Below are 27,390 nucleotides of genomic sequence, written 5' to 3'. Positions count from 1 at the left end.
AGTGTATCGTAAAAAGACCTCTGAAATGAATTGCAAAGACATCTCAAAATAGCAGTGGTTTATGTCCAGAAACATCAGAATTATTATAGAACATCCCATTATTTCTCAATGAGTTTAGTTGCTATGACCCTGAGGTCAGATTAATTCATGTTTTTGGTTGTTGTTGTTTGAGCTTGTTCAGTTTGTGAACTCACATTCCATACATTGATGAGATAATGATCCACCCTAGGGTGTGAAGTGTCATCACAAACCCTAACCCTTTCTCCTTCCTTTTTTTGTGTGTGTGTGGCCTTTTTGCCTCTTTATTGGTTAGACACTCAGCAATGAGACAGAAAGCGATAAAGAAAATTTTGCAAGCTGCATTCAAACTCTTATTGCCCACATGAACACTACAGTTAGTTTTATGCACTATCACCTTTTCCCTTTATTTTGGTTTAGATGTGGGAAACAGACAGAGGCTATTGTACTTTGGTCCAGCTTGTTGTAATTTTTTTATACGTACATATTTGTACGTAACATTTACAGGAACGAAAACATACTTTTTTTGTATGCTTGGGTAGATGCTGAAATTTACAGTATGGGTGCACTAGCAGCATCTCTTTTCGTTGCTAATCACTGAAAATCATGAAGGCTTTCAAAAGCACACATCACCTGAATCATGACATGCCACAATCCGTGATGAGGTGCATGAGAACCGCAGAGCATTTGACATCACAGATTTAAAACCTTTAGGATATCACATTTTGAATTTTAACAAGTGTGAGATTTCATGGTTGTGGTTGCTACTGAGTTTGTAAATGAAGATAGCTGAATAAAGAATTGAATTCTGGTCTGTTCCTCAAACACAATCATATGGATTCTGAAAGTTGTTCTGAGTGGTTTTTAGCATGTTACTATGCTGCTGCTAGGTTGTTTTGTGTGGTTGCTAGGTACTTATTTACTGGCTCATGTTGAAAAATCCTACATTCTGATTATTTCTAATTAAATCTAATTAAATCATTCTGATTAATTTTAAATAATGCTGCAAAATTTGTTGTATGTCTGCAGCAAAAATGAAGTAGGAGGTACATGGCAAACTCAAATCCAACTGTCCAGTCGTATAATTGTTCAAATGCCTATCCCTTAGAATAAGCAATAATAATAATGATGCTTTCTTGATTTATTTGTTTCTGAATCATAAATAAATGCTATTTTTCATAATGGCAGAAGGTGAATTCTTTACTTCTCAAATGAATGAAAGCAGATTAAAACCAAATGTCAAATGGCTGAAAATAGGAGACAGCGCCAAGCTGTGTTTGTGTATGAAAGAGTGGGCATTAGCTCACTTAAATGTTTCAACTACACAAGTTCCAAATACACACCTAAAGCACAAACAATAGACCAGAGTGTGCATTTTTCACTGTTAAAAGGACTGCAATTAAAGGAATTATACAGTCCTTTTTAAAAATCCAATAACAGCATATTAAATTCAGACATGTCTGCGATGATAGAGTGAATCAATGACACTTTTTTAACATTTTCTTCATTTGATATCAGCATATTTTCAAAGAGTTAAAAACAGTGACATCAGCTTTGTTTATCACCAGTTGTGATAATTTTGAATAAACAAATCACCACTGAGCATCTTTTGTGCAGTGCACAAAACAAATGATTTTGGCATGACTAACAAAATGTCCAAATGCAAACACCAACAAATCAAAAAAAAAAAAAACCGGCACCTTTCAGAACCTCATCATAGACATTTCTGAAACAAAATGTTCTCAACCAGTTTTCATGGGCTTTGTATAAGCCAGACTCAGGCAGATCCTTATAAATTCTATAACACCACTGAACATTTTCCTTGCCTTTTTGTGCATTTGTTTTGGAGTACATCCAGGAGACAGCAGGACTACTTGGCATGCATTTGTCTATGCAATAAGAGCTGAGGATTTGGGGGCTGAGAGGCAGACTGGGGCCGGCTTTGGTCTAACACTTAAGGAAATGTCTGCTAACTGGGAGTCTGGCCCCTGAGCTGGCAGAAACAGTACTGAAAGACATTGCTAATGGAAATAATGCTTATAATGTAGACACCAAGGAAAACACACACACATACATGCAGATGATATGCACGTGTGCATCAATATGGTGCCATGCAGCGAGGAAGAGTACAGCTCTGTCCTTCGATCCATCCTCTTAAAAGCCAGGAGCACCCCACAAATCATTTTCATTTGTGCATCCAGAAATTTTTAGTGGTATTTGCTAAGGCGAGCATCGCTGTAAGAATTATTTGTAATTTTAACTGAAAAAGAATGCAAAAACCTGTTAATAAAAACCTGTTAATTAGTAAGTTACCTTACCATATAGGGGAAAAAACTATAATAGAGCTAACCTTTTATTTAATATTCATGTACTTTCATAATAAAATACTGTCAAATGTACTATTAGTAATAAATGACTCCCAATTAGCAGACATTTCCTTAAGTGTTAGACCAAAGCCATCCCCAGTCTGCCTCTCAGCCCCCAAATCCTCAGATAATAATAATTGTGTCTCTGAATATATTTTGTAATTAATTGTGTATATATATAATTTCATGTAACAGCTTATGTTGTTTAATTAATGTTTATTGCATTATGTGTTTTTCACCATGATGGTATTTTAGTTTATTTTTTTAATATGACACGTTGCACCTTCTGTATATTAGTATTTAACGTCTCGGTTACGTATGGTAATCATCGTTCCCTGAAGGAGGGAATGGAGACAGCATGTTGGTGAACGACGAATTGTGATATCGCTTCAATAGACCAATCTACTTCATGTGTAAACTAAACGAGCCAATGCACATTGCCATTAAACTATTGCATCCAGCTGCCGCTGATCACAGCGTGAGTATAATAAGGCAGCAGGTGCAATGCATACCAGGTTTTTGCTGAGGAGCCGAGCCGTTGACCCACACCACCAAAATTACCAAACCAACCGTGGTGATGGGACGTGATGTCTCCATTCCCTCCTTCAGGGAACAAGGGTTACCATATGTAACCAAGACATTCCCTTTCAGTCTGTCACTCTTGACATCACGTCGGTGATCGACGAATTGGGATCCACTCACCATTGTCAAAGCACTACCTCACTGGGTGTGATTGGATAACACTGGGAAAACCTACCCGTTCCACTTGGAACAGGTATGTTGCGGAAGCCCCATCCTTCCTGAAGGAGTTTTCGGAAGCAAATACACATATAGCATCCGTTTAGGTGTATATGGAAAAACTGGAGGTGATTGTAACCCTCTTGGAAGACAGAAGTTTGCCGGGGAAACACGGGCTCTAAGGCTATACTGTGGACTATACACATATGAATACCGCTTAGGTCTCAATATGGAACCCAGCCTTCCATGGTTCTCACGGATTCATAGTGAAGGCCCGACGCCGGACATTCTGCCACGTCCGGCTGCTGAGGGTGATGGAGGATCTCAACAGGCTCTACAGTACGGACACTCTGGAGCAGTTTTAGCAAGCCGACACTAACCAGGGCCACTCGGTGCCACTACCCATTTGAGGTGAGAACACAGGAGGATACCGGCTCTACACAAGGATACCGGATATAGAATCTAGTGAATGTGTTAGGGGTCGCCCAGCCCACAGCTCTACAAATATCTGTCAGCGAGGTGCCACGAGCCAGTGCCCAGGAGGATGCAACACTTCTAGTTGAGTGAGCTCGCAACCTGAACGGGCAGGGCACACCCTGTGCCTGATAAGCCAGGGTGATGGCATCCATAATCCAGTGGGCCATCCTCTGCCTCCATAACAGACAAAGAGCTGGTCTGAGGTCCTGAAGCTTTGTGTCCTGTCAACGTAGCATCTTAATGCTCGGACGGGACAGAGCAAAGCCAGGGCTGGGTCTGCCTCCTCCGGGGGCAGCACTTGAAGGTTCATCACTTGGTCTTTGAAGGGTGTAGTGGGAACCTTGGGCAAGTAGCCGGGCTGGGGCCTCAGGATTACCTTGGAGTCAGCCGGCCCACACTCTAGGCACAAATCGTCAACAGAAAAATGCGTGCAGGTCCCCTACCCTCTTGAGTTTTCAATGAAAGAAACTTTAGCTCAACTGAATGCAAAGGCTCGAATAGGCCATGCTATAGTGATTTTAGCACTAGAGACAGGTCCCAAGAGGGTATAGAGGGGGGCCGGGAAGGATTTATCCTCCTGGCCCCTCTAAAGAACCTGATGAAGAGGTCATGCTTACCTAAAGACTTCCCATTCACGGGGTCATGGTACGCAGCAATAGCAGCAACCTGGACTTTGAGGGTGGAGGGAGACAGCCTTCGCTTCAGCCCTTGCTGCAGAAAGGAAAGCACAACTGCAGTCGAGCATCTCTGGGGGACTTCTCAGCGAGAAGAACACCACTTGACAAACAGGTTCCATTTCAGGGCGTAAGCTTGTCTTGTAGACAGTGCTCTCGCCGAAGTGATAGTGTTCTCTACATCCTGGGGTAGGTCACCTAAAACCTCCCCGTCCCATCCAGGGACCAGACATGGAGTTTCCAAAGGTCTGGACGCAGGTGCCAAATGGTGCCCCATCTCTGAGTCAGTAGATCCTTCCTCAGAGGAGTCGGCCAAGAAGGGGCTGTCGTGAGGAGCACTGTTCGGGGAACCAGGTCTGAGTGGGCCAATACGGCGCCACTAGCAAGAATTGCTCCTTGTCCTCCCGGACTTTGCACAGTGTCTGTGCGAGAAGGCTCACTGGGGGAAACGCATATTTGCATAGGCTCCACGGCCAGCTGTGTGCCAGTGCGTCCATGCTGAGTATTTCCTCGGTCAGGGAGTAGAACAGCTGGCAGTGAGAGGTCTCTGGAGAAGCAAACAGGTCTACCTGAGTGGCTCCAATACGTCTCCAAATCAGCTGGACCGTCTGGGGATGGAGTCGCCATTCTCCCAGGAGCATTGCTCAAGACAGCTCGTCGGCTAAACGGTAGAGCAGGCCCGGAGTGTGAACAGCACGAAGTGACCTCAGAACCTTCCGACTCCACAAGCTTGCCTCGTAAGCGCCCTTTGAGAGGGTTCATGGTAAGGTGTACTGCTAACAACTCTAGGCAATTGATCTGCCAGTGCAGCTGTGGGCCGGTCCAAACCCCTGAGACTGCATGCCCATTGAACGTGGCCCCCCAGCCGGTGGAGGAGGCATCCGTGTAAACCACAGCATGCCCGGAGATCTGTTCTATGGGCACCCCTGCCCGGAGGAACGTAAGATTGACCACGGGGTGAATATGTGGCGACAGGCCGGTATAACTTGGACCCAGTGAGTGCTGCGCTTCCACACCCACCTGGGGACTCGGCCATATATCCAGTGCTGGAGCAGTCTCATATGTAGCAGGCTGAGCGGTGTAAGTGCTGCTGCGCCACCATATGCCCCAGGAGCCTCTGAAAAAGTTTCAGTGGGACCACTGTCCTGCCCTTGAATGTATTCAAGCAGGCTGGCACTGACCACACACGTTCCTCTGTGAGGCGTGCTGTCTGTTCGACCGAATCCAGCTCCATACCAAGAAAAGAGATCCTCCGCATTAGGGAGAGTTTGCAATTTTCCCAGTTGACCCGAAGGCTGAGGTGCTGGAACATCAGGTTCCTGTGCTCACACAACTGATCCAGAGACTGTGCCTACAGAACATGTGCATTGGCCGCTTTCACTGTAGTAAAGTGGATACCCCTGAACTTGGACGATCTGTCGTCTTTACAAAGATGGAGCTCTTTTAGAGAAATTTGCTCTTTAGGAAATGCTCTTTTAGTGCTGAGGCGCACAGGAGAATTGGCAGCTTGCAACACGACAGGGGGTAGTGCAAGCCTGAAGTGCGCAACCCACTCGACTCGGGAACGACCACCGCTAATTCATCATGTGGTTTTCTCTGTTTTAATTCAGTGGTTGTCAGTATATGTTAAAGTTACAAAACAGCAGTATGGCAGTAATTTATATTATTTGTATTTCTTTTTTTTGTAAATTACAAATTTAAACTAAAATTTACAGATTGTTCTGTAAATATGTTTATATTTTCACTGTATTTTGACAATTATTCTGGTTAACTTTCTATCTAAAGTGTTTTATCTTCTTTTTTTTCTACCACAGTTGTGTATATCTGTGGGCCTCTACAGACATTTTTCCAAATAATGAAGCTCTTTGAAGATGAGGTAAAAAACCCGGAGGACTATGCCATCTTCTACCTTGACGTGTTTGCAGAGAGTTTAAGTGGTGATGTTCCAATGCCCTGGAAAGGTTCAGCGATACAGTGGAACGACCCCATCAAGCTATTTCAGGTATAATTAATAATTCCCATAATAACTACTGAGCTTTAGCATAACAGCACCAGTGGCATTTGTCTGCTTTTGCTTTTGATATCGACTGAGTAGTTGCTTAACACTTTGAATAGTCTACCTTACATTATGATTCAAGGTGAATGAGTTAGTATGATTTTTTTCATGTTAATGTACTTCTTTAATGCAGAATTAAATTTTAACAGGTTTTATTTATTTGACTAATACTCACTTAGCTGAAAAGCCTCCCTGGTTGCTTTGATTGTGAATAGTCCATTAGGCTTCCATTTACTTAAATTAGTGTTTTTGCAGTAATTTCCCCTAAGGTTGATTAATGCAGCTAGACTAAAGAAAAAAGAAATGTGTGATACATAAAATATTGCTTTTGGAATTAACAGTTAAAAGTAATACTGAATGTACACAATAAAACTGAGTTACTTTTTCAACTACATAAAGGCAGAAGGCCTCATCGCCCTACCTTATCTCACTTTAATTGACAATGAAAGATGTAACATTATATTTTCTTTTATACTTGCACTTAAGTATCATAGACAACAGAGAATGTATAACTGTATGTGTTTTGGGGTGTAAATGTAAACATCAGCACCACATTTATAGATTGTTTCTTATTGTTAAAAGGCTTTTTTTGTTAATTTTTTCTTAAACCATCTTCAGAGTTGCAATCAAAATAGTTTTGTGTCATTAAATGTAGCCTTTCTTGTCATGCTTTTTAAATTCAGTCTTTAAAATATTTTTATTGACAGGTAATTGAGTCAAAAGGCTCAGGGACCATTTAGAGAGTACTTTTAAACTTGATTTGGAGTTGTTCCTTTTGGCAGTTTAATGTACATTACACAGCATCCTAATGTGATCAGCAAGTTATCAAATTTTTTTTTTTTTTTTTTTTTTTGTAGAATATTGTAGACAATGAGAGAATTTTTTTAGAGAATATTAAAAATATTGTTTTTGCATTTCAAAGATGAACAAAAGTATTATGCATTTGGAATGAAATGAGGGTGAGTAAATAATTTTTGGATGAACTATCCTGGTCATTGATTTTGCTACCCCATGTCTTTCAGTTCATCAGTTTGTCATCAGTGGGGCATTCAATGTCTGAACCTTATGTTTCAGAATGACATACTTTAATGTGTCTTACATTTTCAAAGACTCCAGTGTTTTGACACTGATGACTCTGATGAAGTTGAGTATAAAAAACAGTGACTTTGTATATGTAACTCTGATTAAGCTGAGTATAAAAAACAGTGACTTTGTATATGTAGTGTCAAGGTGTCAATATCATAATGCAGTGAAGAATAAAGGTGTATACTTCACTAGGGAAGGACCAGATTTGTTCACTTTATTTTAAGGTACAATTATTACTATTAACAAACCATTAACTATGACGTTTGACTCAAAAAAACACTAATTTGCTGCTTACTAATAGTTAGTAGCCTAAGGTAGTTTTTAAGTTTAAGGTACTGGGTAGGATTAGGGATGTAGAATATGGTCATGTACAATATTTGCTTTATAAGTTTTAATAAACAGACAATATATAAATAAAAGGCATGATAATAAGCAACTAGCTAATAGTGAGAATTGGTCCCTATACTAAAGTGTTACCCCAAAATCTTTCACAGCAGAGTAATTTTATATCACACATCTAACTACATTTATGTTTGTTTGTTTATAAACTGAATGCACACAAACCAAAAGTTAAGATTATTATGATAATTCTGGTAGAAGGAACACTTTTACCTATTATGTAACACTTAAAACTACAAATCAGAACAGTAATTTGCTAAAAGTATGACCAGGTGAAATGCAGAAAGACAAAAAATGGTAACTCAGTGCAATTACAATGAAAAAGGACTGAAACAGTGTGTGATACTGTATATGTAAGTGCTCTGAAGACTTACAATAGCTTTGTGTGAAAAGCAGACTTTGGTTGTTGTTACATGTGTTTTATGTAAAATGTGTTAAATTATTATTTTTTTAATCAGCTGATTAGATTAAAAAAATATCTGAATGATTCGTTCACTGACTCTGTGATCCAGTTTAACCACTTTCTGGAAGTGAATATTATCAGTAAATTATGACTTTAATTTTAGTTTGTTCTTCACACTAAATTATTGAATGACTTGAATAATGCACAAGTAAAGAATAATACACAAGTCAAGAAAAGAAAGTCAACATGACAGTGAATAAATTATGTCAGAATTTACATTTTTGGTGAAACATATTTTTAAGACGTTTTTGTAAATTGTATGGCTACGTTTTTATTTTAAAACATACCCAGCGACTTCTTATGTCACAAAATGAATATTTGCCTATGGGTAATCATGTTGTGTTCTTTTTAAAACTCTGAGCTATCTGACTGTTTTTTTCTCCATCTCTCTAGTCTGTGTTCATTGTAACATACCGAGAGCCAGACAGCCCTGAGTATACCGCTTTTCGCAAAGAACTCCACAAGAGAGCAATGCAGGATTTTAATGTAAAACTGGAACCCTCAATGGTGAGTTGCTCATAAGCAAGATCAGGTTTTGGCATAAATGCACTGTCACATCAGATTTAATCAGAACATTTGTACAGACTAGCGTAGTTCTCTTTTGGCCTTCTATCACTGTCCTGAAAATATTGAATGTTCTGTTCAGCTCTATAGGCTTTCAGGAGCTAAACTGTGTTTCCTTTTACCACGAGATCAGATATGACACTTAAAAGCGCTTGAATCATGAGTTTGGCTTCCTCATGTCAGTCCCATTTTCCTGAATCAGCTGTACCCTTTGACAAAAGTCGGAAACAACTCCCCAAAACCCTAGATCCACATGTAGCTGCCAAATGAAAACATTCAGGAAATTAATCCTTAAAGTCTTTGAGTACTGTACATACTAAAATGCACTGCCATTATGAGAAAGTTAGAAATCATATTTCTGCTAGCAATAATTATACCAATTATATGATACCTATCCAGTCTATCATGTATTATTTCGATGTCTAAAATATGATATATTTGGATCCACATAAGCTCTTGAACACACTTATAAATATCTGAATGCCATTGCATTAGAAACAAAATGTGAACGCAAGTGGCATCTGCAAACAAACGCTAGAGCTAACTAACTTATTTTTACTGAGCTATTTTTTACAATGACTTTTAACCAACCTCTCCCAAGGTGATTTTTAGTAAATGTATGAAGTAAGTTCTCCTCAAGGTCACACAGAAGTGTCTTTACAGAGTAACCACATACGTAGCTCATCACATTACATCAATTTTGACTCAATTTCAAATCTCAATTTTGAATTTGTTGTTCTATAACTTGGAATTTCATTAACTTGATATGAATTTAATTTACTTTAAATATATTTGTTGTCTAATGCTATGGCATTTCAGTTTTTAAATGTGTTTTATAACATTTGGGGTCACTGTACAGATACAGTATTTTTAATTACAAAAAAGTTGTGTCACTGGACAACATGCTTTGAAGAAGATATATTTCTATGGTTTAGATGCTTTCTTTAAATTTTAATCAGTTTGGTCTTCCAAATTAATAATGTATTCAATGACATTTCTCATCAGTGGACAGCCCTATTAGTTTTACCTCAACTCATTTCATCTTCACTAGAAGACAACTAGCATATAATTTCTCTGCGCTCCACATTTTTGTACAGGATGACATGTAGTTTTAGATTTCTTGATGTTTCACTGTAATAAATCTCTGTTTTGCCTTTCCTCAGATGGATTTTATTGCCGGCTGTTTCCATGATGGTTTTATGCTATATGCAAAAGCCCTCAGTGAAGCGTTAGCAGACAACGTGTCTCAGAATGATGGAATCAACATAACTTTGAGAATGCAAAACCGCAGGATCTGGGGTTTGTTGAGTGTTCCTAGTTTACAAATGCAAAGATATATGTTTGATAAAAGCATTCAGAATATGACCCTATGGTGCTTTGACGTTCATATCAATAGGATGATCAAAGATTAAAACATTTAAGCCCTTAACAGTTTAAGGACATGGTGACAGGTATCTCAGGTTTTAACAGCAGTGTCAAGCTCGAGTGTTTTGGCAACTCTGTCAGTAAACTCGCAGCCTCTTTTGCAGGGAGTGTAGAGGTCAGAGTCCTTGATTTAAAGCATGTCCCAACTAGCTTGTGGATGGAAAATCTGTTTCTAATACACAACCCAGCTGCTGAGCCCTCTCCCTGGAGGAAACTACACACACTGCGCCAAACACATAGAGCAACCAGGCATAATACTGAATGCAAAAAAACAAAAAAGTCTTGTTTTCAGTAAAATATTTAAACATACTGACAACAGGATACATTTAGAAAAAACTGAATATATTTTGAATTACATATTTTCCTACAGAGCCGTGCACATGATGTAACCAAAACAAGAGAACAAATTAACCGTAATAAAACTTGGTCACAATATCTATTTTTTTCTGCATGTCATGTGCGGAGCTCCGTAAAAAAAAAAAACAAGCAATTCAAGATTTTTTCTATTCTTTAATGATTTTGCTTCTCGACTAAACTGACTAAAAAATAAGTTTTTATAGAAAAAAAAATTCAAGTAAATTCAAATTCAAGATATATTCAAGATAGATTCTCTTAATATTTAACAGGTCTTAATGTTTTACACTATTTGCATCTCAACTTTTTTATTTTATTTTTTAATGCTGTTTAGATATTTTACTGGAAAAATATTGAAAAAAAAAAATAGGAGAGGATGACATAGAAAAGCCAAATAATAATAACTGATATCAGTTGCTTTTCCTAGAGAACAATGTAAACTGATATTAAATTTTCTTCTGAAATTCTTGAGAAAAATCTTTCACACATCTCTTTTAGAAATTAAAATGACAGAATCCAGTGTCCACAAAATCAAACATCTGAGATTTCACAATGAACTCTCTAGTAATCTAATGGCAGCGCTTTCTCTCAGTAATAATTTTTTTTCTCTGTCTTAAGTTTTTTTTTTTTTTGGCTTACAAAGAGGAAAGAATACGTGACCTTTTTACTTTAAACCTTTGAAAGCAACACTCGGATAGAAATGTTTATTTGATCCCTGGGTTTGTGTTTGTTTACCACAGGGGTGACTGGCCTTGTTAGCACAGATCAAAACAATGCCAGAGACACAGATTTTAGCCTTTGGGGAATGACTAACCTGAAAACTGGACAATACGCAGTAAGTAGAATGTCCTTTGGAATCAAACGGTCTCTTTTGCTGCCAAATAAGAGTTTCAGAACCCATGAGTATCAGCAACAGTAACTGAGATGTGTACTTTTGAAAGCATCAGAAATAACATTATGAATGATGTAGCTTTCCTGTGGAATGTTTCTATAATGAAAATCTTTTTGATAGACATGTGATAATAAATAACAATGGTTAAAGATTTGAACATATGAAGAACCAACAGTCTAATTTAACCCACATGCCACATTTTCCATAATTACTGTAAATGTGGCTGTGGTTGGACGGTTCGGCATACCAAATGATGTGTTGTTTAAAAATAAAATCCTTTACTTGCCCTTCTGTCCTAATCGAAAGCATGTGTTCATGAGCTTGTAAGTGTTTTGTTCATTTTTCAATTTAACTTGTTCATTCATAAATGTTCAGGGAGGCTTGCTTGATTTAGAGAGGTCTATTGGAACAAAAATATGAAAAGAAACTAACAGTGATCTAGCTGGTAACAAAGCGATTGAGTTATCCGTGAATTGTTGCTATAGTTACCCCTCATGTCACCAGTATATTCAGAGTTTTTTTTAATCCACTCACTTTCAAAGTGTATGCAATGTTGTATATACACTCTAAATCATGTGCAGAAAAAAAAATCATATACCATAATCATGTAGTTTAAATATTTTCCATATAACCATAGACTAAAAAAAGTCCCATTGCCAGGTTTTATCTTTCTTTTTAATATGTTATGTAATGCAAGATGTTGTTTTCTTATCTGAAATGGGTTACATTTTATTTTAAGGTGTCCTTCTTGCAGTGTAATTATTTTACTTACAAGTACTGAGTAATATTAAACTACATGGATTTTCTCAAGCGTTAGGATTAGGGTTAGTTGCCTGTAATTACACATAATTTACTGTTATGTAACAAGGACACTGTAAAATGAAGTGTTACCCAGAAATGTTTTTCCACTTACTTCAAATATACTTATAATCATACTTTGTTACACAGATTGTTGGTCACTACAATGGGACCAGTAAAGAAATCCTGTGGTCCCCAACAGAGAGAATTCAGTGGCCAAAGGGTTCCCCACCCCTGGACTACCCACCGTGTGGATTCTCACCATGCAAGGAAGGTAGGGACCTTTTAAGTGGAAACTCTTCCAACACACAGCATGATTTTGGTAATTGCATGCTGCTGTTAGGTGACCCTTTACTCAGTTGACTTAAAATCTTTCATCTGTTGAAGTTCTATATGATGTAGTTATCACTGTTCAGCAGGAGAGCGAACACTATACATCTTTCATCTATATTAATCAGAGGCACTGTAGATTACATCACAAAAAACTGTATCGCTATTTTATTTATTTATTTTTAAAAAAATGTGTTTGTGTACCTTTTGTGGTATAACATGGCAAATATCCAGATGCGCAATGCTGATGAGCTCACTTTCAGCTGATTTGGTTTAATCTGCTGCATAATCCACAAGCTGGCATTTATAGAAAAGACCTGCAAAATCTGGAATTGCACAGTGCAAGCTGCATTCAACAGACTTTGTGGGCGTCGTTAAATGAATTGCAGAATTAAAAGTTTTATATAATTGTTATTTAATTCCCCAGATCATCTTCCTGTCCTTGGAATAGTGGCAGTTGGGTCTGGACTGGCCCTCATAATTTTTGGAATCTCCAGTTTTCTCATCTACAGGTACATTATTTTTTACTTCAAGCTTTACTGTAATTAATTTAGTTTTCATATTAATGACAGTATGTGGAATACCTGAGAGGCAAAGAAGACTTGCTGGAACGAGCATATGTTTCTTTTTTCAGAGGATTTACGGGAAAAGCTTCTATAGGTGCCAGAGTGGAATTTACATGACTGTTGCCAGAGCAACTGCTCAGCAGTTGTTTGAGTGAAAACATTTTCTGAGGCAAATGCAGTCTAAATACTTCAGTACTTGTTTTCACTTGGTAATTCGATATTTTCAATAAATATTAGGCTGTGCTATTGACCTCAGTGCCTCAATTATGACTAGACCCAGATGGAATCTGTGGACACTGCATTTTCTGAGCTTATTTTGGAAGAAAATCTGTGGAATTGTGTGGAATGGATTTTAAAAATGTGTTAAACAATGCTGAGAGTTCTGGCTTTTCAGTACCTGAAATCATGAGGAAATTACTATAGACATTTTTAAGGCAAAACATGAGATATTGTACTATTTTAGAAATGATGAGAATTCCATTTCTGCAGGAAGCTGCAGATTTTTCTGTTGAGTTTTACTGGATTATGGCTGATACAAGATAAGATAATATCGAAAAAAGTGACTATTTTTAGTTTTAAGTGAAGTGTAATTTAAATATACATACGTTAACAACAGATGTTATACTGACGCTTCCCTAAATAATAATAATAATAATAATAATAATAATAATAATAATAATAATAATAATAATAATAATAAATAATAATAATAATAATAATAAACTACAGAAGAAAGGTTTGTCAAAAACTTTCATGCAGGCCTAGGTGAATAAATTCATTTTTTTTTTCATGAATTATTTAATTGTTGAAAGCTTTTATATACTTTTACTTCTTTATGATCTACAGTATATAGTATTAAGATGTATTGATATGCAGACAGAAGCAAATAAATAGAATAAATGGAAAACCCTGTTTACAGCCTACTATTATGAATATTATTAGCTAGCTCTGATGACAATTTTCTAATGAAGATTCTCAACTCTACATCACTTTGAATTAAATTGTTTACTAAGTGAATAGGGTGGGTTGGTTTTCTGATTTTGTGACTCCATACATTCAATTCAATTCAATTCAATTCAATTCAATTCAATTCAATTCAATTCAATTCAATTCAGTTCAATTCAATTCAATTCAATTCAATTCAATTCAATTCAATTCAGTTCAAATGTATAGTAAAAAAATTGAATTTAAATTAGTGCAAACATGGTGTTTCAAGAAGAATGTTAATTTTTATTTAAGTCACACTCCTCAGGTGTGTATGCTCCACATGATAGCCTACCTACATTTTTATTGAAATCTTGTGCATGAAAATGTATACTTTTCCTTTTTTTTCAAACTACTTCACTCTTTAAGGGCTGTTAAAACAGTCTACAATTTTAGCGTGCTTCCTTTTTTTTCTAAAATCAGAGAGGATACTACTGAATATTATGGAATGACATCTTGTGGAAAAGAGAATTGTAGAAGCTGACTCATGGATTATAAAAATGGGCTCATGTCCAATATAGTCAACACTATGAGACAAATTTTGATGTTAGCTCCTCATGGCTACTAGAATAAATATTGCAGTTGCAGCAGAGGTAGACTTATTCTTGGACTTGTCATTCTCTCATCTGAACTTGGTTTAAAAAAATTATCTAAAATGAAAGTTTTGTTCAAAGACACCCACTCACACATACAGTACACACAAACACACACACACACACACACACACATAGCAGAAACTTATCAAGTTACAAGAATATAAGCTAATCGACAACATTCTTATATGATTAAGCTTTGTAACAAGAGCAATGGAATCGCAAATATGAGGAACCATTGATAGTTTTTTTTATGTGGAAATCATGACCAAATAGGACTTTTGTAGAGTCCCGTACTTAATATGACATATTGCCTTAGCCTGAGAACATATTTTGCTGTAACATATTTGTTCTATTAATAACTGCGATTAATTATTTTAGGCAAATATTAACCACAGGGTGCTTCAGTCTATATATTTTATATACAGTATAAAAGGCAAAACCTTTTTATCTCACGAAGTCAATATAGGCCTAAATCTTGTGGTTGTACGTCACTGAGAGTCTTGAGAGCAACATTTTAAAGGGAACGTTATTAAATAAAAAATATATATAATAAAAAATTATTTTTAGGAAGGATGTTCATGCTGCTCTTTTCCAAACATTGAAAGTGAATGGCAACCATAGTCAGTCAAGCTCCAAATATGACAAACAAACATCCACTAATTAACTAAAAAATAAGCACAAAAATGCTTACTTAAATATAAATAAAATACAATAACATGTTATACAATGTTGCATTTACATTGGTAAATTACAATAGTTGTTATTGAATCAAATGGTGATCTTTTGAATGTCGTATAATGTGGAATCGCTAACATGCTTCAAATATATAAATCTTAACAAGATATAGACACAAAGTATGTAAAATTACAATTGTAAACGATAAACTCACAAGCAAAGCTTCTCTGGGGTTTTACACAAAAGAATAGAAACAGATACAAGGAGCATGTGTTCTCCCTGCTACATAGATCTGGAAATGGCTGCTGTGCTAGTGCGCACACTGGGGACATTGACTTTTTTAGCTTTTTTTCTTTTTCTTTTTGCATTGAGTTCGGTATCTGGCATGTCTGCCAACTCAGAAAAGCTGAAAAGAAAACATGCAGCCAGTTCATTATGACCAATTTGCAATCGTTTTCTATGTAGATAGCTAGCTATTTGAATGAGACCACCTCTGAGCTATGTACATATATATTCACGTGTCGCACGTTTTTTTTTTTTTTTTTTGCACAGTGTTGTTTTAGATGACAAATGAGGAATTTTAACCAAAGCATGTTACAGACATTTCATGAAGACCCTAAAGAATCATACCAATTTGTGGAAAAGGGCATCCAATGTCCCCTTTAAGAAAGTCTTAGCATTACCACTCTTAGTGACTTTAAGTTCCAGTTTTCTGACTTTGCCATCTGAGTCAGAGATAGCTTTGGTCACCAGAGCCATTGACTATTCATTCTTTTTCACCTGATCATCTTTCAAAATGACCAGGTCTCCTTCTTTGATATTGGGTTTGTTGTCTTGCCATTTCTTACGAGGCTGGAGGGATGCAAGGTATTCTTGTCTCCACCTTTCCCAAAATATGCTGGCAAGATACTGCGCTCTTTTCCACTGTTTCCAATATAGGTCAATGCCCTCAAAAGGTTCTGGGGTACACACCTTTTGGCAGATGATCGTTGATGGAGTGAGGAGAAGAAATGGATACGAGAGGTCTTGCATTGATAACAGCACACACATCAGCCATAGTTGACAGCATTTCGTGAGTCAGATGTGAGGAGGTATTTTTTCACACTTGAATCTTCGGCAGAGACCACAAGCATATTCAGCTCTTTGCATGCTCCTGTGAAATTAATTTCACAGCCTTTAATGGGCCTTCAATGGCGAAGAAGTGACAAAGTGCATTAATGAAATTGATGTGTCCATTGACGTGTCCAAAAATGTCCTGGGATTGATTGCGGGATGGAGACCTAGTAACAATGCTGGGATCAGTTCCAGAACGTGCCCTGTGTGAACAAAAGATGGACCAATGCTGTAAGGAGTGTGCTGTAGTGATGACTCAAGTTATCGTGCGACTCTTTTACTGGGTGCTATAAATGTAGATCAATGATCACGACAAAAAATTGTGTGCAAAATGGAATGAAGTAGAGACCAGGGAGCTCATCATTATCTGCGCTAAATCTGAGATCGCTCGCGAGCTTATTGGAACAGTACACGTCACATTACACGACAGATACCAATGTCATGTGTCTTTACGGGATCTTTACGAGATGTGTGTGAATGCACACACTGATTCCAGGAAACCACTGGCAGTGTAAATGAACCAAAATGAATCAATCCCGGGACAAGTCCCGGGACACATTATGTATTTTCCGGAATCTATGTGTGAAAGGGGCTCAATTCTTAAGAGTCTGTCTTCCAGGATGGGGTTCAGCCTCTGAAGGGAACTCTGCTTGGAAATTACTTTTTCATTTTCAAGACAAGCAATTTCTGCTTTCAAAGCCTCACTTTGTACACATCTGATGATGACACTGACACTGATGATGAGTCAGTAACTCAGGTATGTACGAACTCTTGCAATGGTGCCAACCATAACGTGACTTTTATTTGTCCCTGAAAGCTATGGCTCTTCTTAAGGACTTCCAAGATGGAAATCTTTGGAAGAAGTGAGAACCAAGGCCAGAATCAGGGGTTTAGCAGGTTGTGGTGTGTGCTCACACTTCCATGTCTGTATCTAGATCAATAGACTGTAAGGAGCTTCTTTCACAGAGGTGGGTGCTGGATGCTGCAGAATTGACAGACCAGTGAGCCAGTTTGTTTCAGTTAGGGAGCATGCAGGAACTGGTCTAGTAGCAACATCTGCAGGGTTTTGTGAGGTTAGAATGTACTGCAACTGCTTATTCTCAATTGAAGAGGCTATTTTTTCATCATCTTTTGTTCTTTCGAAGACCGAGGTGGCTAATGGGCTGGGAGCAAACGGAGGAAAGAGAGAGGCTTTAACACTTGGCTGTGAAGTTAATTTCTCCTTGAGGTAGTTTATTGGGACATGGGCTAAATCAGGATGGATGCCCATCTTCTAGAATGTTCGTGCGGTAAACACTCACAGTCGAGGGCTTGTGAACAGCTCTGAGACACACTTTGCCAACCACATCCCAGCCTAGGTCCAGTCTTTGAGTGTAGGGAGCATTTTGTGACCCATTGCATTGCTATCTTATCTTGTGGACTTGGAGGATATCACATACATTGGATCCAGAGCAGGGTTGGGATGAGCAATAGGTTTGAGTTGTGGTTGGTGTTTTGCTGCGTCAGGAGTGGGTATCTCTGACTTGTCCTCTGGCATTTAGTGGCTATCAATGAGCGTAGGGAGTTGGACTGAAAGACTGGCATCTAGAGGGTGTGCAATAAAGACCATAGCTTGCCTCCGAGACATTTCTGAGACTCTGACGCACATACGCAGAGTGTAAGGAAATTCTGTGGTCTTGAGATTAAAGAGGACGAAGAACTCAGATCTACCAAGTGAACGATTACTTTGATTGTTAAGAATAGCACAGACATTCAGTGATTTGTCTGGCTCTCCTTTGGGATGAAATGTGATGAGGCAGATTTTTTGAAAAGGACTATAAACTGTTAGTAACTCCACAGACCTCTGTGGATTTAGAGATATTTGAACAGGACCATAAACTATTAGTATCTCCACAGGTTTGTAATTTCTTTCTCCCCGCCATGCTCTGTGTTGGATGTTTTTAGTGTCCATGGAGGTGGTGCAGGATGAAGGGCTGTGACATGTTTGTTGCTGCCACACTCTGTGCACTGTATGCTAACATCACAGTCTTTGGCCACATGTTCATTGGAAGAACAACATCTAAATTAGATAATATGCTCCTTCAAAAACGTTTTCTGTTCCTCAATACTCTTAGCTCTGAAGGCTCTGCAATGTTTGAAGGGATGGGTTTTTGTGTGTGTGTGTGTGTGTGTGTGTGTGTGAATGAGGCATTGTCTATTGATATCAGGCTTAATGTTTGGTGAATTGGTAATCGGTAGAATTTTTTTTTGTGAGTAGAGATTAATCTTTTCAGTGGTCCACCTCTTTTCACTGAGATTTTGGGCTTTCGATGTGGTCAGCTATTGCCCCTCAGCTTTCTCTTTAACATACATCTTGAGACAGTTGTGATGGGTGGAATAACTGAATAATAGCTATTCTTCTTGAAGTGCTGTGTTTTGCCTGTTGTGATAATACTTTCTTTCATGTTTTTTCACTGTCATCTGCATGTGTGATCGTTAAATATATCCTTAAATATAAATAATCAAAATACAATAACTCGTTATTCAATGTTTACTGTACATTAAACATCATTAAATTACAGTGGTTGGTATGGGATCAAATGGCGATCTTTTGAATGTCCGTATAATGCAAGTGGAACGCACATCTCGTCAGTAAAGCCGGTTCTGTGATTAGTAGTAAATCTCCATGCGCTTTCAGATGGCTGACAAGCTACGCAATATTGCATTCATAATCGAATGCGATTCATCTGCGATTATGAACACAATATTGTGTAGCTTGTCAGTGAACTACAGCTCTGTGTATTAAATGCCGCTCCATCCGAAAGCATGTGATGGAGATTTACTACTAATCACAGAACTGGCTTTACTGAAGAGATGCGCATGATTTATCGTGCAGCCCTACAATAATACTTGTCCATCCATACATCCATACTTTTTGATCTTGACTGCTCTTGGTCCTCATATACTGCCCCCCCCCAAAAAAAGTGTGCATATTCTAAAACAAAGTTATACATGTTTTTAACATCTGAGTGATGTTGGTAGAAAAACAATGTAAATGTGAAAATGTAATATTGATAAAAGCTTCACACACTCTAACCACTCAAATATGAAACACTTTATTATATGGTTATTGTATAGTTTATTGTATGGTTTATTCAGGATACTTCTATTGCTGTGCCGTAAAACCAACTATTTCTTGCCACTCATCCAAACAGTTTCCAGTCTACGACGTTCCTTGAATTGACGCTTTATTGAATCTCAGCATTTTAGAACAAGGATTTTCCCTTTGGCAAACAGCTGAGTATAAATTTGTGAACCTAGCTCTTTAATATACAGATCCTACCAAGGTTTTTTCCACCTCTCTGCCTCCAAAATCTGGTCTACAAAAACAAATAAAGGTGCTTATTTTGGGGCTTACCAGGGTGGCTCTTAAATCGAGTAAAACCCTGTTGAAATGCAGACGCTGCAGTACTTACACTCTGCCATCTGGAAGTGTTTTACACCTTTTAGATTGTAATGGAATGTGTGGGGGTTGCTTTATTTTCTTGTACTTTGTTTTAAGTGCTCTGAAACTTAATGACGATTCTCTTCATTGATATCCTACTTTCGCAACTCTCAGACCACATCCACGAAACATTCAGAGATTGATTTGTAATAAAAAAAGCAAATCTTTGCTGTGAATAGAAGCTGTTGAGAAATAGCAGGTCCTCAGAGAGCTCCTCCAGATGTGTTGATTCACTTGGAAGTTTCCCCATGTATTTATCCACATGGCTGGCTGGACTGCTTGGTTTACTTGCGTTTAAAAATAATATGCTGGAAAGGGCACGACATCAGTGACCCTAAGATTGGCTCACATTTTATCGCCCCATCAAACTTCAACTCAGTCTGCTGCAAAAATTGTTTCCACCTTAGTTTTATCTTACATGGACTTTTAATGTAAGGGATATTTAAACTAATTGTGCGAAATGAAATGGTATTTCCAAAACATTTTCATGGTGCATGCAAAGGCACAAATCAGTCTTACTATACTTTTTCAAACCCACTAACTGAAAGCATTAAACTTCTGCCTGTCATTCATCCTGCACTGATTATGATATACAAACAAGATCCAAAATCTCAAATCCAGCAGCTTATAATGACACACACATACAAACACACAAATCCCATAGATATTAAGGGAAGGATTCGAACCACATCTAGAGACCATAATATCATACAGACCTAAGAGTGGGATCTTTTAGCATGAGACATAACCTTTAAGCGTAAACAACCATTAAGAACACCCTAGCAACCACCTAGCAATGCCTTAGCAACCACTCTGAAGACTTTGGTGACCACATAGCACAATGGAAAATTAAAAGTTCAACATCTAATGTTGCAGAAATATGTTTTTCTATTTGCACTGGTCGTTCATTGCTTTAAATCGATCTGCTCTTTTCTAGGAAACTGAAGTTGGAGAAGGAGTTAGCTGGAATGCTTTGGAGGATACGGTGGGAGGAACTGCAGTTTGAAAGTCCCAACAAATATCACAAACGAGCAGGCAGCCGTCTCACTCTTTCCCAGGTACAAGTGCTCTCTGGTATTCTCGTATTTTGGATAAAGCTGCATAAAACTGATATGTTTTCCAGTTGGCCACCTCTAAACCAGATATAAAATTCATTTTAAACATGCAAGGATTAAATTTAAAATATTCAAAAGACAAAATGTCTTTGAGTTTCTGTTTTTGTATAAACAATGTTGAATAAAAGAGGTTTCCTCCTGTTTCAGCCCATGTCCATATGGTTTTAATTTATCTCATAAAAATGCCTTTTTGGACTTGGCTGTAATTCCTGGCACTGTTTTGCCATGTCCATTTAAAACAGCATTCCTTGGGAATTACAATGATGGCTTAGTCAGTTAGTTGGTCGCAAAAGGTAGCCTGCTTTAGTTAATCTGAATTCTTTCTCTTTGAAATAAAGAATAAACAAATTCATAACAAACTCACAGGTTTTGCTACTATTTACATTCGAATGCCAAAACAAAATGTGTTCAATACCCTGTAATTTTTCAATGAATTTATATAAGATAAATGGAATACTAGACAGAAATGAATAGAAATCAGAAATTATCAAAATCTTTTATACACATTACACATTCTTCAGGCTTACAGTAGCAGACTCATATTAAAACAATTATTCTAATAAGCTCTAGTTGGACTGCCTGGTCTCCTACTCAAAACACATTATGTATCATGATCTGCTGTGGATTATTAGCAGACTTTTCCTAGTAAACACACACACATGCACACACGAACACATTTACATGTACAGTGGTTGTCATTAAGTTCTTTTGGCCTCATACTTGGAACATACGTTTTGAAGGCCAATGCATTTTCCAGGCCACCGTATACAGTATTACACACTTTGGAATCCATTCCAGTTTGTTCCACATCATTGGACTGAATGTATGATTCAGTCTACTCCCTTGATGTTATTTAAATGAGGCTTTTAATGTTTTTCATCGTACAATCATTTCTAACTCTTAAATGTTCAGTGTTTCTTTTATGTATATTAATAAGTGCCACTGTGACTCAGTCAAGCTAATGTCAGTTTTCAGAGTCTCTGGAAAAAAAACATTTGGTGTGAAGCATTAAAATGCACCTTCAAATATCTTTCTTGTATCTATTAGTCAACTAAAGTTATATTAGACTTCAGAAGTACCATTTTGAAAATCTGGATTTTTTTTATCTTTTATTTATTTTTAAACCTGGAAGTAAAATTTAAATTTAAATTAAGTTTTGTTCTAAAATGATGAAAAATTATTATTCAAATTATTTTTGAATAAAATTATTAGTACAATTATTAACTATTTTTAGAAAGTCATGGATAACATGCTGCGGATGTTTTATGTGTCTAGTGTCATTTTCTAGGCGGTGGTCTGTTGGGGAATTAGTATGAAGGTGGTGGACAGAAATAAACTGGACAAATTAATTAGGAGGGCTGGCTCTGTACTTGGCATGGAGCTGGACCCTGTTCATGTTGTGGCTGAGAGAAGGATGTTGTCAAAACTTAATTTAATCCTGGACAATCCTTCTCACCCACTACATAGTGTGCTGGCTGATCAGAGGAGCACATTCAGCCAGAGACTGATCACTGCCTAGTGTTCCACTGGACGCTTCAGAGAATCCTTTATACCTGTGGCCCTTAGGCTGTATAACTCCTCTCTTTAAGTGCTGGGACATTTATGAGTAATGCATGTGCAATGCATGTTAAAATTTTCTTGTGCAATGCAAATTTCAATTTATGTGCAATAAGGGATTTTCATGTGCAATACAATTTATTATTATTATTATTGCTTACGTTATAATATTAGATTAGTGTGCAATATATACTATATAACTACTGTACTTAATTATCATTATCACACTGGACTTATTATACACAACATTTGTCATTCTATTGCACCTAATTAATTTTACATTTGATCTAAACTACCATTTTTATTGGTATAGTCTTATATTATTATTTGTATGTCTTGCTTATTCATTTTTCATGTTTTGATGGGTATATATTTATTCATTTTATTATTTTCTTTTTCTTTTATTTATTTATTTATTTATTTTTGAGAGCAATTGTAACATGGAATCAATTTCCCCTCTGGGATTAATAAAGTTCTTTGAATTTAATTTAATTGAATTCTCTCTGTATTTCCTTTACAGAGAGGTTCCAGTTATGGGTCCTTGATAACAGCTCATGGAAAATATCAGCTATTTGCAAAAACAGGCTATTTTAAGGTGCGGCTGAGTTCTTCTGACATCCTCCCTCTGCTGCACATCCACACACATGTGTATTCACTGGAGAAATGGAGAATGGGTGCACTAGTACCAACTCAATGTGTTGCTTTGAGATCACAGTTTAATGCAGCTTTGCAGCTCCTAAAGTCAATTCACGATGCTAGGTGTGCTATGCCACGATAATTGGATCACAAATGTTAAAATGGCAATAATGTAAGCTGGAGGAAAAAGATTTTGCAGTGTGCAGGTGTATTATTTATAGATTTCTTTGTAATTAAGCTTCATGACACCTTTGTTAATGTTATATATTATATAATATTATATTATAAACTTAAATATATAATAATATAATTATATAGTATAAGTTAGGTATAATGTACATCCAGTCGGTTGCTTTTGCAGGATAAACCCTGACCCTGAAGGGTTTGTTCTGTGAGAAGAACCGACTGAATGCACATTTTCACACCTATTACACAGCTTCAAATGTAAATAATTAGACATGAAATATTGATTTGAAATATTTTTTTAGCTCTTGAAATGCACAGCTTAAGCAAAGAAAAACATTTCCTAACAAACGGCTTTGAGCCTAGATGAAAGTTCAGACAAGATGGACATTTAAGGCATAATGCACATAGTGTCATATCACTAATTACACAGCTTTTCTCCACATAAATAATGATGAGGACATAAAATGTTATTTGAGAAGAAAGTGTTTTAAAATCTTACCTGTTTATTATCTTAAATCCATTATTGTTCTGGCAACAAGATGAACACTTCAACAATATTACCGGGTAATTTATTATGTGGTATGACTGTACCTTGTTGTACCAGTTATTATGTACCTTACTGTACCTATTATCCTTTGCTTAGTATATACTGTAACAAATATATTTCTCATTGTTAGTTAATGTTAATACTTTAAACTATATGAAATAATATTACTCAAGTAAGTCACAATGCACCTGAGAAACCTGAGAAAATGTGAAATATTTATGTATATTGACTAAACTAAAAAGTCACTCTCACCTCTTTGTTCCACAGTGTAAGCTAAAAAGGACACTGAGGCATCAAATGTCCACTGAGCCAGCTGAATATTTCTGCTGTCACTGTAGCCACTGACAATGACAAAGCAAATGATCAAATTCATTGATTTGCATGCCATTTTTTCAGTATCAGTATAGACTGTCAAATAGATCATTTTACTTTATTCACATACACAGTGGAATTTTTTTATTGCTCCAGGGTTATTTTATAGCTCAGGAGCCTTAATGGAGTTCTCAGTTTCATTCAAGTAACTTTGCCTCAGACGTTGTCTCTAAAATGCAAAAATAAACCAATTATAAACTATTTAAATGACTTAAAACTTAATTTTGTCTCATGAGCTATGAAGGAGCACCTCTGAGCAATAATGTTTTTGAGATGTTAATTTATCCAGCTATAAGACTAGCCAGAAGATAAAAATGTTATCAATATTCCATCATGGCAGTTTTCAATTTTCCATTACCTTTCAGATCTGATTATGTTTAACACTTGTTTCCTCTCACAACAGGGCAACCTGGTGGCTATCAAACATGTGAACAAGAAGAGGATCGAGCTGACCAGACAAGTGCTGTTTGAACTAAAGCATGTAAGAGAATACCTTGAATCATGAGAGAGGTTCTGCGTATGTTAAATTTGTATTTATATCCAAATGTGACTGTGTTTGGGAAAAAGAAGACAAGGTATGCATGTTATGTACGTGTGTAGACCATTGTTTATGACCCCACTTGACAGCCTTGGATTATGGGTTTTTACAAGGTGTTTTGGAAAGGATATACTGACTTCAGACATGGAACATTGTCATGAAATGGATGTTGAAGAAATAAAGTGAAAGACCATTTTTAAAATCTGAATAATGGAATAATGTGCAGTAACTAGGGATTGGTCATAGTCTACAACTAGTCCAACAGCCACTTAGTCTATTATTGTGATATTTATTTTTATGCCCCCTCTCACCAATTTTTAAAATGGCTTTAGCAATTAGTTTCTCTGTTCTTTAAATGTATGTTTTTATTATTATTATTATTATTATTCATCCTCCTTAAAGCATCACTGCTACACTCATTCACATGGATATCTTTGGCCACAACTTCATGTTTTTTGAGCAGCCCACCACAAGTATTTTTAAAATGCCATATCAAGTTAAACGACATACAGAACTCATCTTGAGAACCCAGTGTGCTATTTCTAAATGCAAGAATGCATATTATGTAAAACCCCTTCCAAGAAAAACATCCAACCATGGTAAGATTTAAAAATGTATAAATATTAAAAGAATTAAAAATAATATTTAATTGTCCAGTTTCAAGCTATTTTCTGATAAACCACACACCCGCCACAAAACATCACAAACCAAATTGGCTACACATTGGCTACACACTGGCTTTTGTCACATTGGATATGGAAGGTCAATACAAAGTCACGTACATTGCATTGTGGGATACAGTGTTCTCAATACTCTGTAACAGGGCTCTGTTATATACTTTTTGGACATCTGTGGTATTGTCTGCATGCAGAAAATTCACATATGCACAGTTTGTACAAAGCTGAAATAGTAGGAATGATATTGTAGTATGCTATTCTGTATAGGCCAAATCTGTTCTCTCTGTCTATCTGAGACCACCATGATTAAGTCTGAGCCTAAAAAAACCAAAACATACAGTAAGTCCATGCTTCTCATAACAGGCTTATTTGAAGCCTAAGTTTATTATGACAAGGGAATTCTTATTCTGAGGGAAAGCTGATAAGACCAGCCTTGTGGCCAGTTCTAACCTACTCAGCTTTGATGGGAAATGTGGGAACTGCATGGCTTGGTGCTTGTCTTGTAAAACAGCAGTTGTCCCTGAAGCGTCATCCCTGCAGACCGTGGCCCTGGCAGCCTGATTAGCTGTTGGGACAAAGTGTAATAAAAGGCCAGACAAAGACAAATGGGGCAGTGGAAACTCCTTCTTCGCTCCCACTGACATTTGGCCTCAGGGTTATAGAGGTCAGAGTTTGTGCTAAGAAAAGTTTACATGACCTTATACAGATTTTGCCATGCACTTGGAGCTACCTCCATAATGTAAATGTTTTCCCACACTGTTATAGACATGGTCTGAAGGAAAACAATAAATAAAATAAAAACCTTGGGGAAACTAGAAAAACGATTTCTAATGATTTTTAAATGTATTATTTTATTTTATTGTTAGCTTCATTTTATTGGACATTTAGATTTTCAGAATAAGTGAAAATCATACTGTCAGCATCATACAGATTATAATTCAAAACTCATTTTGTTGTTATTAATAGATGAGAGATGTGCAGTTCAACCATTTGACAAGGTTTATTGGCGCTTGTATCGATCCACCAAACATCTGCATTGTGACAGAATATTGCCCCAGGGGAAGTCTCCAGGTAAACACTCTCAAGTTTATGCTGAAAATTACTTTGTTATATATATATATATATGTACATATATGTGGTTGTATGAAAATAACTTCTGTGTATTTAGATGTTTTGCAGTATTGAATTCCAGTTTGTTCTTTCACAGGACATTCTTGAAAATGAGAGCATCAACCTGGACTGGATGTTTCGATACTCACTGATCAATGACATTGTGAAGGTTTGTGAGACAACTGAAAATCTTTAAAAATGTGCATCCAGAACCTACATGAGCCCTATTCATTCACACATATTTTTTATATATTGTTTAGTTTACTTTAGTTAAATGATGATGTCTTTTTAGTTATGGAATTAAAAACATCATAAATTAAAAACAACTCTTCCCATGTTATAATGGCTTTTGAAATCCAGTAAATATGGTGTCCCTTTTAAAATGTCTAATGTATTATTGAAAAAGCCAGATGGGAAACAGAACCATAAAGCAGTGTTGGTTGATTATTTGCTTTTCTGAGAGGAGTCCCATTAGTAAAAGAAAATGGCCTGGTGTCAAAGATAGCATGACATTGTTTTTGGAAAAGATGTATGAAAATAATTTCACTCTAAATTCTTCCTCCATTAATTAAAGTAACCCAATCTTCTGTTCAG

At 36.8% G+C, this 27,390-nt stretch overlaps 1 protein-coding gene across 1 annotated transcript in view; it reads left to right on the top strand.

Moving 5' to 3' along the window:
- LOC109088458 (atrial natriuretic peptide receptor 2-like) overlaps window positions 1-27,390 on the top strand; it is a 43,943-nt gene that overhangs the window by 5,338 nt on the left and 11,215 nt on the right. The window contains exons 2-12 of the mRNA XM_042756900.1: window positions 6,088-6,275; window positions 8,671-8,784; window positions 10,005-10,140; window positions 11,361-11,455; window positions 12,461-12,584; window positions 13,068-13,152; window positions 20,996-21,116; window positions 23,251-23,325; window positions 24,875-24,952; window positions 26,653-26,757; window positions 26,894-26,965. Coding sequence (XP_042612834.1) covers window positions 6,088-6,275; window positions 8,671-8,784; window positions 10,005-10,140; window positions 11,361-11,455; window positions 12,461-12,584; window positions 13,068-13,152; window positions 20,996-21,116; window positions 23,251-23,325; window positions 24,875-24,952; window positions 26,653-26,757; window positions 26,894-26,965 — 1,193 coding nt within the window. The remainder of the gene's footprint in view (window positions 1-6,087; window positions 6,276-8,670; window positions 8,785-10,004; window positions 10,141-11,360; window positions 11,456-12,460; window positions 12,585-13,067; window positions 13,153-20,995; window positions 21,117-23,250; window positions 23,326-24,874; window positions 24,953-26,652; window positions 26,758-26,893; window positions 26,966-27,390) is intronic.

This window comes from Cyprinus carpio, chromosome A5, assembly GCF_018340385.1.
Source record: "Cyprinus carpio isolate SPL01 chromosome A5, ASM1834038v1, whole genome shotgun sequence".
NCBI classification, from domain to species: Eukaryota; Metazoa; Chordata; class Actinopteri; order Cypriniformes; family Cyprinidae; genus Cyprinus; species Cyprinus carpio.
The sequence above is the reverse complement of the archived record's forward strand: the minus strand, read 5'-3'. Positions and strand labels throughout refer to the sequence as shown.